General features: G+C 40.1%; 1 protein-coding gene across 13 annotated transcripts in view; it reads left to right on the top strand.

Moving 5' to 3' along the window:
• Positions 1–17,050, top strand: part of LOC110840051 (paired box protein shaven) — a 555,926-nt gene that overhangs the window by 475,085 nt on the left and 63,791 nt on the right. For all 13 annotated transcript variants that reach the window (XM_087343729.1, XM_087343728.1, XM_087343730.1 and 10 more), the window contains one exon: positions 319–484. In XM_087343729.1, coding sequence (XP_087199855.1) covers positions 319–484 — 166 coding nt within the window. The remainder of the gene's footprint in view (positions 1–318; positions 485–17,050) is intronic.

Below are 17,050 nucleotides of genomic sequence, written 5' to 3' on the forward strand. Positions count from 1 at the left end.
ATGGGGCCCACCCAGCCTCCTATCCGATGGGTACCGGAGTCCTTTCCCCGGGGTCAAAACGCAACCGGGACGTGATGCTGACCACTCACTCCCATCTAGTGCCGAGGTTGAGAATGAGAAGGAATTATACAACCTCTCCCCCTGCGCGCCTACGTGGCGCGTAACTGGATTGCGTTACGTTTTTTAAAACAATTCCACGAAATGTCTTTTCACAGAGCAGACGTGGGGGACAGAACTTCACGAAATTCTTCCATTCCCTCAGTGGTTTTATAACAGTGAGTCTGTGTGGTAGTGGCTGATCCGATGCTGTCATTTCAGGCCACGGCGGTGTGAACCAGCTGGGCGGCGTTTTTGTGAACGGGCGGCCGTTGCCTGACGTCGTTCGGCAGCGAATAGTGGAGCTTGCCCACAACGGCGTACGACCGTGCGACATCTCCCGGCAGTTGAGGGTCTCCCACGGCTGTGTGTCCAAGATTCTCTCCAGGTAAGCGCATCTGAATATTTCGCCGTGATACACGCGTGCAGTTGGTCCGTTTCGGTACGTTAGCTGTTCCCGATAACAAACCAATGAAACTACAGAAATTACTTACAAACTACTGTCTGTCTGAGAGGAGAATGTACTTGACCTTGAAACACAACTACCCATCTGCGTAGGCCCACAGACACTCTATTATGCGGTGGAGAAACATCGACTCTCATTTCACCATTACTTTTCTATATTTCTGGTAATTGGCCTCATTCTAGTATATTTGGTATTTCAGAGTTTATACAGAATTTAGTAGTGTCGCTGGTAAAACGACCATAATATCCATTACCATGTAGATTGCTCCAAAAGTGGAAACATTTTTTAGTAAGGAGCAATGTTTTCAGGACAGCATTTAACATGGCGTCACAGGTTCAATGTCTAAGACTCGGGATGTAAACAAGGATATCTACCCCTTCAAATAAGAAATTTGGCCGTATAAATGTGGGGGTAATGTTACTATTAACTGCGAAAAATTGTCTCTTTGCCAAATATTATATACTTGGACGTTTTATCTGTTGCCGAGGACAAGGATTGTGGAATATTACCTCCAAATATGCGTATGTTTTTTTATTACGTGGTTCTTAAACATAGGACCATGATTACCTTTTTCTTACTATGTAACTAACTTAAAAATCAAATGCAACGGTTTGCTTTGTGATCGGGAAGTTCTGGGTTCAGTTACAACTTCAAAAGTTGGCTGTCCTGACTTAATATTTAGTAATTTTTCCTGTTTCGAGTCGGGACAGGGTTACCAACTATCCTGATTGATATCTGTTTCGTGACTTTCCTACGTAATGGAAAGTTACTCATAAAAACGTAATATTTTACATTCCTTGTCATTTTATCTTCAATTTCAATGTATTATACGCACATAGCACAAAAGCTTAAACTTCAATAGAATAAAATATCACAATAATAACTGAAACTAAGTTATGCCCATTGATATTTCATGAAAATAGAGCCACAGCTGGTGAATAGAAGGGGCAGGATGTGGTCCAGCCCCTGCACGAAGATGAAAACACACTCCATCCGAAACTTAAATATCTCAAAGCAAATTTCTAATCAGCATGACCAGAATCTCTACAGAAACCTCGGGCTCTGCGGTAAACAGCGATGCTTTGTGTGAGAGGTGAAGAAACGGCCATAACAAATTAGGTTCATGTGTTTGATCTGTGTTTCGTGTTCTAGCCATTTGTTAGCGTACAACTCTCCGTGCAAATTGATAAGATTAACGCTCCTCCCCTCTTTGGTACACTCACGATGGTACAAGTGTGGGCATCACTAATCTTTCTTCGTAATTCAATTACGTGCCTTGGTCTTCATCTTAACAGTAGGTCTGCATAATTAATTATACAATAATGTTTATTTGTTTTCCGACCATTTCATTGGTTACGGATCTGCAGATGCCTGTGAGACATGTGTTGGGACACGTCGAAGGAAGCGATCGTGACCTTCCTTAAGCTGCTATGTTAGTATTTTCTTGGGAAAACTGTGTAAGACCACGGAAATCCCAATCAGAATTAACAGTCTTCGAGACAAGATTAGTACCCAGGACTTCTGAATCGAAGAATAAGTGTTAACAATTACGTCGCCGTATTCTTCAGTTTACACTGCAACTTTAATACTCATTAATAATAGATATCTGAAATAATTCTACGAGGTGCGATCGGAAAGTTTCAAGACTGCGCGTATAAAAACCCATACACTTATCTCAGGTATTGAATTCATCCATCACCCTCGAAGTAGTTCCCCTGGGAGTGAACACAACGATCCCAGCGCCGCTGCCAAGCCTGGAAGCATCCCTGGAAATCTTTCTTTGTCAGCCTGTCAAGCACCATCTGATATGTAGGCCTACATTACTAATTCGTCAGTGGAGTCGTTTTTCATAAGATCGATTATTATTTGATATAGAATTAATCGACGTAATAGTTAAAAATAATTAACTATGTGACTTCCTGAGATGACAGTATTTGCTTGGTTAGTCAACAAACTTCCCGTCGGTTTTGGAATATAAAATTTCATTACTTTCTTTACATAAGCCGGCCTCTGGTCCATATTTTTAATCAGTACTTACGTTTTATAGTCTGAGCTACTGAAAAATGTCGTTAAATAAACCTAAAATACATAAAGACCCAGTATATTTATTTGTTTAACATAGACAACAGTCATGTGGCTATCTCAGTGGTCCACATACGAGAATTGTAATTAAAGTGTTCTGGGTTCGATACCGCGCGCTGCCACTGTGAAGCTGAAATGAGCCCATTGAGTTGGCAGTGACAATCAGTCGTATGAATACAGAAAATTCAAACGTAGGCTCTGCTCTCGTAATTGCTTCGTAATGAATAGAACATTGTCGTGACCACTCAACAGAACAAATGCAGTCTATCGTTTAGTGAAGAATATGTTACCGTCAAGTTTTAGTTTGAAATTAATGCCAGTAATTCCGTGACTAGCTACGGGCTGGACGACCGGAGTTCGATCCCCGACGGGGGCAGAGGATATTTCCTCTAGCCTCTGCGTCCAGACCGGCTCTGGGGCCCACCCAGCCTCCTCTACAATGGGTACCGGAGGTCCTTTCCCGGGGGTAAAACCGGCCGGGGCGTGATGCTGACCACTCACACCCCATCTAGTGCCGAGGTCAAGGAAGAGAGGAGCTATACCTCCACTCACCCCAAGCGCCTACATGGCGTATAGTGGGACAAACTATTCTTCAATCGAAACTATTCCTGCGACTAAGTCGTGAAGTTTGCATTAGTCAAATAAGTATTCTAGGACTTAGGGAGGAATAAACGATGTATAGGAATGAAACATTTGTTGGGAAACTCTGAAGTCGGATCGTAAGAAAATAGGTTTGCGGTACGTGAAATGATTTTAACTGTCTCATGATAGTAGCATATACAATCCGGTTCAAAACTTTTAAAATCTTTCCATATATTTTGCTGTGGGTTCATTACGATATTATTGTTCCATCTACTTTCAAGTCTCCCAAGTCGTTACTTTCCGTGACTTATTTAGTCCAAAATATTTTAGAGCCCATGCGTGCTACATGTTCCGCTCATCTTTATATTTATCTTCCTTTCATTGGCTTCAATGTTGCAAGTACAACGTTTGTTATACAGTGACTGTACAGACGTCGTAGAAACTGTGACGAATCACACATCTTTTGTTTATAAAAAGTAAAGTACAATATTCTTAATGATGCGTTTTAATACTTTTAACACACATCGCAAAGTGAGCGAACGAGCGAGGCGAATGTAAAGTTGATAAACTGCTTAGATGATGTTCTGACCCGTTTTGTGGTCTAGTAGCGATTATGTTAGGTTAAAATTTATACGCGCATGCGCAGAACCTTCTCTCCGTGTGATTTATAAGCGTACAGAGACATGTAAATATCACGTTACTGGAATCCTTTCAGGTATCATGAACACAGACATTTTATAACCTTTTTTATGATGATTAGACGATAAAGATAAATTTGTGATTAATTAAATACATACATTTTTCTAGTGAGAATTTAGTTACCATTACAACCGACGTAAGACTGAAGTTTCAGACAATAATATAATGATTATTATTATTATTATTTAGTGTTCTGTGTGACGACAGGTCCATATGAACAGGATCCTTCCATCCTTTTCTCGGACTGGGACCTGTTCATATACGTTCTTGGCAGATGATCCAGAAGTGGTTTGCCATTGCCTTCTTCTGTGTGTGAATGGAGTAATTGTTGGGATGCCACGGAGGAAAACTCCGTGTTGCCTAGACCACGGCCTTGCCCAACACAAGTTATAAATTCGGGCACCGCCGGGAATCGAACCCGAGACCCCAGGATTACAAGGCCAGCGTTCTAACCGCTAGACCACCGTGGCAGTTAATATAATGATTATTAATTCATTTTTATTCTCATTACCAATCTTTTTCAGGCTGTCACCTCTTTATATTTAAAATTAACTTCTGAAACTGTGAATCCTTGTAGATATTTGAAAGGATTCCTCAGACGGATGATTAGCGTGTTTCAAGATCTCTACCTGCTGACTGTGATCGAAAACCACGAGCTGTGGACATGTTAGACCACGAGGTCGCTGAGATCGATTTCACGTAATCAAAAAAAGCTAGAACTCTAGATAACACTTTAAAGGTTGTAAGAATATATTAATTTCGACATGAATTATTCCTGAATAACCTGTCAGGCGTAGTCGTCTGGTGTGTTTCTCAATATTTTCTCATGGCACCCAGAATGTTCTTCTTCCCCTCAGTCATTTAGATTCCATTGTCTGCATTGGAATTTTGAATATTTTTGTTTTCTTTCTTGCACTGAAGAGCACGTGCATAATTTCATTTGTTCATCCCATCAATACTCATTTACTGTGATTAATGTTCAGCTTCGCAGTGATATAATTCAACTGAAGAAATTGCCACTAAAATGGGCCGAAGAATTATTTTTGAGGCCCTGACTCGTTGACGGAGTTGCCAAGTTTTGATAAAGTAGTTTAGCCCAACATTAATCCGTGTAATGGATTTCTTGGATTTGTGATGGCTGTTGTATTGGTCCTGTCAGAAGATCAGACAGAAAATAGATAAAATTTTCTGCTGTCAGACTTGTTACATTGACGTGAGGTGTTGAGAGGCGGCCAGATGGACGGGCAGAACTTCTTATGCTGGCGCAGCCAACCTTGAAGAATGACCACAAAGCAGGAAGACGCTTCACCACTCCCACTGTGCCATAGGGACTAGCTGTATAGTATTTTGTGCAAGTTGCTGACAGTGATTTATAATCAAGTATGGATTGAAAATCTTCTTTCAGACTCGCTCTCTTCTCATCTCTTTTACAAACTAATCCCGGAAACTTGTTAAATTAACCGGTCACTCCCCTCCTTCCACAGTGTCTATTGTGGCGATGGTTTATAGACTGTATTCTACTTCCAGGTCAGTTCCTTCTGATGCAAGTCGATTTTAAGTCTAAGCCTATTTATCGTATCTTTGTTTAACGGCGTAGTGTATTCAGTGTCAGGTTGGATGATAGCTGATTTGTGTACAAGCATTGAAGTCACTGAAATTACTGAAATTATTAAATTATGCGTTATACAAGAATTTGAAACCAGCGTAGTGGTTTATAAGCCAGGTTCGTATCGGGAGACGTCACGTTTGATTCTTGACGTAGAAGTAGGTAATTTTAACCAGGAGATATGTGTTTTGAGACACTTAGTCGTGAAAGCCCGAGTCGGTACCGAGGTTCAAGCCCAGGAGTTTGCAAAATCTTATCAGGAGTGACAAGATTGCTGTCTTCTGGGTCGTTGCGTCGTGTAGTCTGGTAGAAGTTTACCAACGTTTCAGAAACTCATCGCCCTGATGACGGAGGCAGCGAGGACCTCTGAAACATCGGCATAACATTCTTCCAGACTACACGACGCAACAACCTAGAAGACAGAAATCTTCAGACTCATCTCCCTGATGACGGAGGCAGTATGACCTCCGAAACGTTAGTTAACATCGACCAGACTACACAGCGCAACAACCCAGAAGACAGAAATCTTCATACTCTGATGACGGAGGCAGTATGACCTATGAAACGTTGGTTAACATCGATCAGACTACACAGCGCAACAACCCAGAAGACAGAAATCTTCATACTTATCGCCCTGATGATGGAGGCAGCAAGGACCTCTGAGAGGTTGGTTAACATCGACCAGACTACGCGACGCAACAACCCAGAAGACGGAAATCTTCAGACTCATCGCCCTGATGATGGAGGCAGTATGACCTCTGAAATGTTGGTTAACATCGACCAGACTACACAGCGCAACAACCCAGAAGACGTAAATCTTCATACTCAGCGCTGTGAAAAACTCAAATCCTACTCAGATGAGGAGTTTTAACCTGGACATCACCTCGAGTTCTTTTATCAGTTCAGAGTTAAGCCTACTTTCGAGTGATACACTTATGAACTTTGTGCCACTAATTCCTACAGAGTAAACTTCCGTGTCCGTGTTTCATCTTAAATGGCATTTTGATGACTGTCGTAATATACGTTCAGTTGAACTTCACTCAAACAGTGTCGAATGACGCTGTCAACTCAAACTGCGACAGACATGGAACTTACAGGGCCGAGGAGACGTATGTCACCTGATGGCCTGATGCTGCGTGCGAAATGCTGTTATGTTCGCCGCTGACTGCAGCAATCGTCCTCGGGACTGTGGCCCCTCAGTTCCGGACCGGAAACGGAACAACAGATCCGGACATCCTTCGCCGGGAAACCCCCGTCGGCTGCCTCGCGTCATCTCTCGCTTGTTTCCCTCCTTCCTTTGATTCGTTCTTGTGTCAGTCCAGTGTTTGTACTTCGTGAATCAGACTCGCAAGGCACGTAAATCCAGCAAGACTTGTTTATTTACCATCTTTAAAGCTACCGTCCCTTATTCAATATCTTAGAAGATTAACGGTTAAGAAACTTAATGAGTTGTACTCTTCGTTATGTTATTTTTAGGGTGATAAAATTAATTGGAGTCAAATATTTGAACCGTGTAGCACGCAGTGTACGGCGAGAAATGCAAACTTTACTTCATTGATGATTAAACTTGAAATAAATAACAAACTGTTTGAAAAATATGATTGTGGATGAGAGGATAATTTTAAAATGAAATTGATTTTAAAAAAATAGGTCATGAAGATAAAGACTGGTTTAAATTACCGCTTGATGGGACCAGTGGCGGAGTTCTTGCGATCTCTACAATGTACCTTTGGGTTCCATAAAAGGCGGGGAGTTTCTTAACAATCCGAGCTACTGTCAGTTTCTCTAAAGGCACAGGGCTCTATGTACAATTAATATTATTATTCCTCCCAGTGGTGAACCTCACCATTGATGCTTCAAGTTTCTGATTGTACCACTTTTACATAATATGTCATGTTCCTAGTAAGGCTGTCTTTTTTTCTTAGAAAGAGAATCTGTTTAATGGTTTCCTGGTATCGTTTCCAGATGCATTGTACCTTTAGTTTGTAATTCCTATGGCTCCGATGATTACAGCCATTACAAAAACATTTCGTGTTCCATATTAGCTAAATTTATTATTATTATTATTATCATCGTTGTAAATTTCCGTACGACGTGGACCATTCACTTTTGTCTAGTGTCCATGGTAAGAATATGCTGATCTATTCGTCCATTTCCCCATACGTATTCGTGTCTTTGTGTTTAATTAAGCACCAGGGAGACCTTTGTCTTATATCTCACGTCAGTACATCACACAGGGAGCATAAATTGTGAACCAGCACTGGTACAAATCAACCTGCAATTATTTGCTTCTCTGTCATTGTGTGGGGCAGTAACCTCAGTTAAATGACACCTGATCGCTACTCTCAAATTGTGATAATAGGCACATTTAATATCACTTAAATAACATCTGCAGTTGAAACAGGGCGGATGAATATTTAATCTTTTTTTCGTGAAGTGCAGTCCGGTCTGTTAGTTTAAGCTTTAGAATTAATTATAAGATTCTTAGCATTTTCGTCTAGCTCGTATATAACCAGAGCATAGCAAGACAACTCTGGATAACAAAAAAATATGGCTACAAAAATTATGTACTGAGCAGAATTCGAACCCGCACGCCTGTGAGCCTTTAAGTTTTAGGTCAGCGACGTAAGTATCTAATTTTTGAAACATAGATCCAGCTTTATTTTTATTCATGTCGCACGTGATGCTTTGCTCTGAACACAATTACAGATCCCCCCCACCCCCGTCAGACTCCCAGTAATGCTTCAACCCCCATTTTTTATTCTGCCTTAAACAACGTTACGAAAGATGACACACAAAAGAGAATATTTTTAACCACATTGCATGCGTAGAGACTAAGTTTGGTCGCTTCTGTTTAAAAGGAGACTTTCTGCGAACATTGTTCTTCGCCTGCAATAGAGACCACCCTCCAGCCTTAAGAGCAATGCGGGAAGCCTAATAGCATGCTGGCCGCGTGCGGTGTAGACCGGAAGTGCATGGAGAATTGAAAACGGAAGTGGAGTCATTTCGAGTCACGATTCAGGATTGTCATGCTGGTGGCAGCGAGGGTCGGATTATGATGACAGCTAAATCATAATTCTCTTATATATCGTCTCGATCATAACCATTATTGGGTCCAGAGGCGATTTTTTGTGCTAAGGGTCTCAGCAACTTACTCTTTGCGGATGCTTCATTTCCATTAAAAATATGGGACATTATTTGTTATATTGCGTAACTTCTTAGCGTTAATATCAAATTTGTTACGAATCTGTCATTGCACAGTTAATAAACTTGAATGAATCACATTTCATAAATTAACTAAAGATACAGTTTTTGATTGTAACTGTATATTAAGCATTAGATATATGTAGACGTTATAATGCGACAAAATAAGATTTTTTCCTTTCACGTTTTAAAGTATTTACCGTATCAAACAATGTTTGAAGTTAAAGTTGTAGATTTCTATTAAATGTTTGTGTTGCAGTATTTCTGAGATGAGAATTTTTTGTAGGAAATCTACATAATATCAAGTTCTATTTGAGATTCCTACAAATATCATTAAATACGATGCGAAATTTAGTACCATCTACATTTCCATAGACTCTTCTACTCCAAGTTAACCTTTCCGCTCCTTTCCTCAATATTTTTGCTTGTATAGACTATAAGAAAATTTGTTATATATTATTTTATTTATCTACTGAGAGGATGGCAGAAAGTAATTAATTGAAATTTATGTGGATAGAAACGGTCGTTGCCTACTTTAAGGCATCCTGTATTTTCGTGAGTGGGGGGCAATACGAAGCAGGACAGGAAACAGTCATACTGCAACTGCTGCCTCCATCATCAGAGTCGTGAAAACCTGAAACCCTACAAACCTTACTGGTTTCTCTAGTGTACTGTTTCAGCATGCACGTGTAGTGGCTTAGTAAATTCAAGATAAATCCCAGTCCAAGCTGCTCGACCAGCAACGTTCCATAGACGTAAACTCCAAAAGTGAAAGGCTGGATATTTTATTAACGAAATTATTGGGGAGGGAGGTTCGGCTTTACGTTGAAGCCGGTTTCAAACGAGCAGATTCGTGTCTCTCGGTTGTATTTTACTGTGACGTATCCGTCAGGCCGACAAACCAAACGCTTGAGCACAGTAGCAAAACACTCACACATTATTACAGTGTATCCTAATTAGCATTATCGGTATTTCCTTTGCTGTGTAGAAGGCGTGCGGACAGACAGAGACAATGCAGGTTTTATTGAAACAGAGTTGGGGTACACGTTTCACCTTAATCTCTTTAATTGATAACATTAATAATTAAGCTAAACAAAGTGTAACGCCGCGCGGCTTTTATCGTAGGAAGTTCAAAAAGCAAAGTGGTGAGAGTCGAGACCGGGAGAAGGGGGAGCTCTGTGGTACAGTTAGTGTCAGATCAGATGACATTTCGTCTCCAGGTATCTGCGTCTCTCCAGCTTTATAATATCAATTCCTATTGACTTATTATCGAACAGTGCGTGATAGTCGCGAGTTCAAATCTCGGCCCGGAGACCGGCTAGCCTGACCGGGATTTTCGTGGTTTTTCCTCAGTCCCTCTAGGCAACTACCGTTATTAAATTAGGCCACGACCGCTTCCTTCCAGATTCTTTCAATTTCATTACGCTATCATCCTCTCATTTGAACACTATACAGTATATAGTGTTCGAAAAAGCACGCCATTGGACCGCGTCCTTTACCAGATCAATTCCACCTATTAATCTTCTGCCCTGTTTAAGATCCTTTTTAGTTGTATGTTCCTTTCTACGTGTGGGAGTCCCTAGTGATCTGTTCCCTCGAGGGTTCTACATGCAATTTTGATTTCCCATAAGCGTTAATGCTTCGCCCATTTAATACTCCGTGATTTAATGACCCTAACAGCAGGTCTTCTATGGAAGATTGCAAATTATGAATCTCCCCATTACGTAACTTTTTCAAACCTATGGATTATGAAAGTACCCACTAAATAATAATATAATAATATATCGTGTGTTGTGCATGATAGGCAAACTTTCTCAGCAATGGCGCTAGATGGCAGAATGTTCTATTTCTAATGCCCTGTCTTCACTATGCAGCTTTTAGAAGCGTTTTAAAAGACGACAAATGTACATAAGGGATGCAGGGAAGGGAGAAACGGGGCTAAGGGATTAAAATGCAAAATATAAAATTCCCCTTTAAGTTTTAACAGGCCTTTTTCTGTAGTAACATGAATTGTGGTAGAAATTGTATGGCCCCTTTTTTGAGTGTATTCTGGCCGACGGTTTCCACTGAATTTAAATGACTATGTATTATCTTAAAAGGTTGCTTCTTACTTCGACGTCATTTCGATTTAATAATTCATCGAAAAAAGGGGTGAGCGACAATTCGGGGTACATGACGTCAACATTGTTATTTTGCTGTACAAACACATTGCTAAACAGTCAAACCTTAGTTTCTATTATTATGAAGCCGATTAAATTTCGAATGATTTCTCTTGTGTAAGACCCATCTCTGTTTATAAAGTAACTCGAGTTTCATTCCAAATGTCAACACAAATTTTAAAGTAAGAAACAATACAGTTCTGTTCGTATAATAGCAATCAATCACGTGAAGTCAAACAGAGGCAAATCCCGGACATCATATGGATTACAACACTAGTAGAGCTTTGACATTTGTCAGTAAACCTGGTTTTAATGACAGGACAAATTAAAAGAACCAGAATATAAACAATACTTCATTAAAATATTTATAATAATACAGTACTTAGAATTGTAAATTATGTCATAGTCTACTGAAAAAAAAAGTGTGGAAGAGTAGACTTTATAATGTGTATTTCCAGCAAAAGTTTATCGTATCTGCAAAAACGAGTTTTTTTTTGGCATCTGATTTCTCAGCAAAGAACGTCAGTGTAGACGAAACACAGAGAGAGAGAGAGAGAGTTGTTCGTGGCCTGTAGTTCCCTATCCTAGAAACAAGACTAATAATAACATTTGAACAGACGATGCCTTTGGGGATACAACAAACACCATCCACTCACTCAAACGCGGGGCTTTGTTATGAAAATCGACAGGAGCTCCGGAGTTTGGGATGATGACAACGCTGCCTGTGTGTGTGTACGTCAAAGCTTTTGTAAATAATATCGTTTGTAAAGTTGTAATGTTATTCGTTTCAGGCTGCGGGTCTCTGTCTGTTGTTTTCAATATTTCCCGTTGTCTATTATCATAGTCTCTCGGGGATTCTGCTGCTGTTTTTGACGGAGGGAGGGGGGTTGGTGTGGTAGCAGGGGAGGGTGGGGGTAAATTTTGTCAAAGTGAGTGATGGAAGGGGTAGTATGAGTATATGCTGATGACACAGATCGTCATGGGATGCAGACGCTGGAGAGGGGAGTTTGGAACATACACAGGGATATTTATGACATCAATTTTTATTGGTTATATTGGTGTAATGATACGTGGTTGTGGGGTGGGGGGGGAAAGTGGATTGTTTTGTGTTTATTTGGTTTTATAATGGCATGGAGGAGGCATATACTGATGGCAGATGAAAATGATTATTACAAATGTGTAATGATAATGGTTATTTAGAAATAGAGTGCTGGTTGATTAAAAGGGAAATATGCCGACACCGTGTTCTGTCATAATTGTTAATTATTAGATAAATGTAACTGGTGGTTTTTAGTTATATTGTTATTGCTGGCATTATGGCAGTCCAGAAGACAGATCAGTTCGGAAACGTTAAGACATCAGTCTTTACGTGAAGAAACTAAGTTGAAAAACAATTGTTAAATAGTTTCCAAATCAACACAAAATGCATATAATTGTCTCTTACCACAAGTTAAAATTTCAAGGCCGCTAATAAAAATAGTCCATACTTTAACTCGATTCTGTTCGTATATTAACAGTTGGGATTTATTTAAAAGTTCACTTTAATATTATCATCCTCCTTGTTTCGAGAGACATATGTTGATACACAGTTAAACAAATCCCGTTATGTCTTAGATTTGATTACAATAAAAATTCCAGGTAAACCTGTAGATCGCTATTTAGTATTTGTCCTGTGCTGACGTGATCCATCTGCCGCTCAAATTTCTTATTTTGACGATTTTGCTTTCAGAAACTTATTTAAGTTTTTCCCTTCAAAAAAGAGACTTATATTCTACAATCATTTAAAATAAATTGCAAAATTGTTGTGTTGTTTATTCAAATTCTCAGGTTTTTTTAAATGATTTAAATAGAATGACATAAATTTTGAACCGAATAATAGCGCACATTCTTAGAATTATTTGAATAAATATTAAATACATTTAAAAGTACTCAGTCAAACTTTCAGAATAGCGAATAGCACATCATAAAATAATTTTCAAGGAAATGGATGATTTTATCGAAGTCTGCTGCATCAGTTCGTAGACTTGGTCGTCAACAAAAACTGGTGTTTATTAACCAATACCTTGACAGCGTCTGACCGATATTTGGAAGGTAGCAGATTCATATCTCATTCGGTGATTGTGGTGTTTCGTCAGATTCCTTCTAGTCTTTATTACCCATCCTGGTACAGAACCAAGAACCATTATCTCCTCGTTTCCTCCCGATGTACTAGGAAGACAGTCTCTACTCAGTTAGACTACTGTTTGTCACAATTTCACCCTACAAAGCATTAAAGACATGTTTAAACGTTTAACGCCAAGTGTAGATAATCCTATCAATATACGCGATATTTTGAGAGAAGTAGCTTTGAGCTCGTATTCGTGCCTCAGCTAATCCCATGGTAGCAATTTTTACGTCAGGAGTCATATTATACTTAGAGAGAATGTGATGTCATTACTAAGTACAGAGATCAACTGGAGAATGAAATATGTATTTATTATTGTCAGTCAGGAAGATTTTAAATGCTTCGTATTATGGAATTTTACATTTGTCATTCCCCAGTAATTTTTTATTGCAAAAATAAATGACCTGACGCCGTGAAATATCCTTTAATTTAACTGATATGAACTTATTATTAAGGATCATAATGGCGTTTACTGACGTGAGTGTATATCATGTTTTTCGCAGTTGAATAAATTTTTCCTTCGTCTAAATTCAATCTTCCCGTTTTTCCATAAATATAAAAAAAAATTCAGTGCACTGACTGTAAAATTGTTAACAGATCCTTCGATTTACAAACAAAATCCCTTTTCTACCTTTGTCAGAGACATCAGTTGATTCCATTTTCTCGATTTGAAACGCTGGATCAGTCCGAGCGCTTCAGATCTTGAATTTACCGTGACGGACGACAATGGGTTACAGAATATAAGCATCGTACATTCTCCTAGGCGTTGTGCAATTTCTGCTAGCATTAAGAGAACAATATGCTATCTGGCGTCATTGAAGTCAATCCAAAGGAAGCATCTCCTTCATTTTAACATGCTTCCTACAACGGTAACAATTGTGGTAAATTCTGAGTTTAGACACACAAAAGATACACGAGAGATACAATTACTTTGTATTACTGACGAAAAAGACTTCTAAGAACAAAACTAAGATGGTAGGATATTACTCAAATGTTGTGTATGTGTGAACCGAATTTATATTCTTCAGGGCATGTCCTAATATTACGATTTTGTAAAGACTGTGATGAATCTGCTGATTGAATACATCCCGCTACAATGAATACTCATCAACTATTCATTACTTACGTTTAATTGTTTGTTTAACGTTGTTATTTTTCCAACTGCTTTGATTAGGCTTGTACTATAGAACAGCAAGATAAATGACTAATGAATTATGAAGGCTGTGGCTTACTTTAAGGTATTATTATTTAGTGTTCTGTCTGAGGACAGGTCCATATGAACAGGATCCTTCCATCCTTTTCTCGGACTGGGACCTGTTCATATACGTTCTTGGCAGATGATCCAGAAGTGGTTTGCCATTGCCTTCTTCTGTGTGTGAATGGAGTAATTGTTGGGATGCCCGGAGGAAAACTCCGTGATGCCTAGACCACGGCCTTGCCCAACACAAGTTATAAATTCGGGCACCGCCGGGAATCGAACCCGAGACCCCAGGATTACAAGGCCAGCGTTGTAACAGCTAGACCACCTCATCTTATTATTATTTAGTGTTCTGTCTGAGGACAGGTCCATATGAACAGGATCCTTCCATCCTTTTCTCGGACTGGGACCTGTTCATATACGTTCTTGGCAGATGATCCAGAAGTGGTTTGCCATTGCCTTCTTCTGTGTGTGAATGGAGTAATTGTTGGGATGCCACGGAGAAACCAGGGAAGATCCCGGAGGAAAACTCCGTGTTGCCTAGACAACGGCCTTGCCCAACACAAGTTATCACATAAATGTCTTCTTAGATGTGTGTGAATTGTTAATGGCCCGCGTCGGGATTGTTAGTTTTCGGAGAGAGATTCAAATCTGAAATCAGGGTAATACGAAACGGATCAGAACTGCACAGCGAAGTCTGGAGGCCATTTAGTGAGTTGTTTCAATGGCATGCACAGTATTAACTGTTTTAACTCTCGCTGATAAATCCGTTGCGACATGTGAAGGACACAGATGCTAACAACAACGTTCATTTATTTCGGTAGTTTCTTAATTGTTCTCAGAGCTTACGTCTTTCTGTCTCTTCATGGCCACCTGCGCTGCTGACTATCGCCCAGAACGCGAGGAATGTTCGGGTGGAGACGCTCCATTTTGTTAATAAGGAAAAAAGAAAGGAATAGTTAAAAAGTCTGAAGTATTATGCCGCCAAGGGTACAATGAAGTCCATTCTTATACAGACTCGGGTGCACGTAAACGAGGAAGACTCATGTTATGGGACGCGCACTGTTAATTGTTCTGGTTTAGCTTAGTTAAAACTGTGGTTTCTTTCTTATTCATAGTCTTTGGAATTTATATCAACTTAATGTGGAACGTAAGTAAGAAATTATATGTCAATGGCATATTTAATCTGTATAGACTACGAAATTTCTCGCCTCAACTTAAAACTAGGTAAATAATTAACAATCTAGCATTACCTACTTGGTATTATATTATTTATTTAGTGTTCTGTCTGACGACAGGTCCATATGAACAGGATCCTTCCATCCTTTTCTCGGACTGGGACCTGTTCATATACGTTCTTGGCAGATGATCCAGAAGTGGTTTGCCATTGCCTTCTTCTGTGTGTGAATGGAGTAATTGTTGGGATGCCACGGAGGAAAACTCCGTGTTGCCTAGACCACGGCCTTGCCCAACACAAGTTATAAATTCGGGCACCGCCTGGAATCGAACCCGAGACCCCCAGGATTACAAGGCCAGCGTTCTAACCGCTAGACCACCGTGGCGATCTACTTGGTATATAGAGACTTTATTCAAAAACTGATTATTACTCAGAATATCAAGTAATCCCTGCTCTTATGGAAGCCATGGTTGTCTATCTGAGTCAATCAAGGGGCTGATTAAGCCCCGGTAACCGGGGTTCGATTCGCGACAGAGGCAGACATTTTTTCTTTTCGTCTCCACGCCCGCCCGACCTTAACACAACTCCTCCACAGGTCTTCATTATCGTCGCAGTTAATATCAGTGATAATTTTACCTTAACTTGTTTTCATATAATTTTTTTAAAAAAAAAACTAAAATCGTCCAGTTTCCAGTAACACGAACGTCATTGTGCTACTTCGTGTATATTCCCTTTGAATGCCGCCCGGTTTTCTGTCTAGGTGAAGCCGCGGTTAAACGAGGGACCCACCACTCTGTTTGTAATTGCTCGCCGAGACGATTAATGCTTTGTTTTTTAACGTTTCATTAACTTTAATTATGTTGCCGGAACAGAAACTTGGTCTAACAACACAGCAAGACACGAAACTTGGGGAACAAACCGACTTCTCGTACAATCACTGAAGCTAATGCCGGCCTAAGCCTCGCCTGACTGGCAACTTAAAAAATCAAGCCACGAAATGGTTTCGCTCAAAAAGTCCTGCTCGTGAATACATTAACAGCGCATTCTAAAAGTTAGTGACTATATTATTTTTAAACAGCCAGATCATATCAGTTCATTACCAGGTACCGAATCTGTTACAACTGAAAAGATTATAAATAGTCCAGAACTATGTGAGTATAGCCAAGAATTTTTACTGGATAAGGATCTGGAAGGAGACTATTCGTAATGTAAGTAAGGATCCTGTGGGCATTCATATGGAGCAACTGAGTAAAACTCAGTGATACCCCGGAACGTACGTTCGGAAACCAGGAATAGCATGTAAATTTGTTTACGCGTAAGTCAGGTAGGTGTCAGCCGTGTGTGGGGCTATTTTGAATATACATCGGAAATGTTTGTCACACTCGCCCCCCCCCCCCCCCCCCGAATGGCCACATGTGACGACTTTCTTGTCTGTGAACCCTGTCTTTGTGCACTGATCCTGTCACGCAGTAATTAGGGCAGATTCCCGCTGCTTCGAGATTTCCTTTGGTCTTCGCCGCTTTGGAACCAGATGAAGGGATCGGCCCCTTTTCCTCAGACGTACAGCTGAGCTAACCGGCAACACTCAGCAGTTTTTAAGGTTGTTTAAAGACGCTG

Source organism: Zootermopsis nevadensis, unplaced genomic scaffold, assembly GCF_977971745.1.
Source record: "Zootermopsis nevadensis isolate Lab colony 2312 unplaced genomic scaffold, Znev_1.0 Znev_ptg000006l, whole genome shotgun sequence".
In the NCBI taxonomy this organism is placed as follows: Eukaryota; Metazoa; Arthropoda; class Insecta; order Blattodea; family Termopsidae; genus Zootermopsis; species Zootermopsis nevadensis.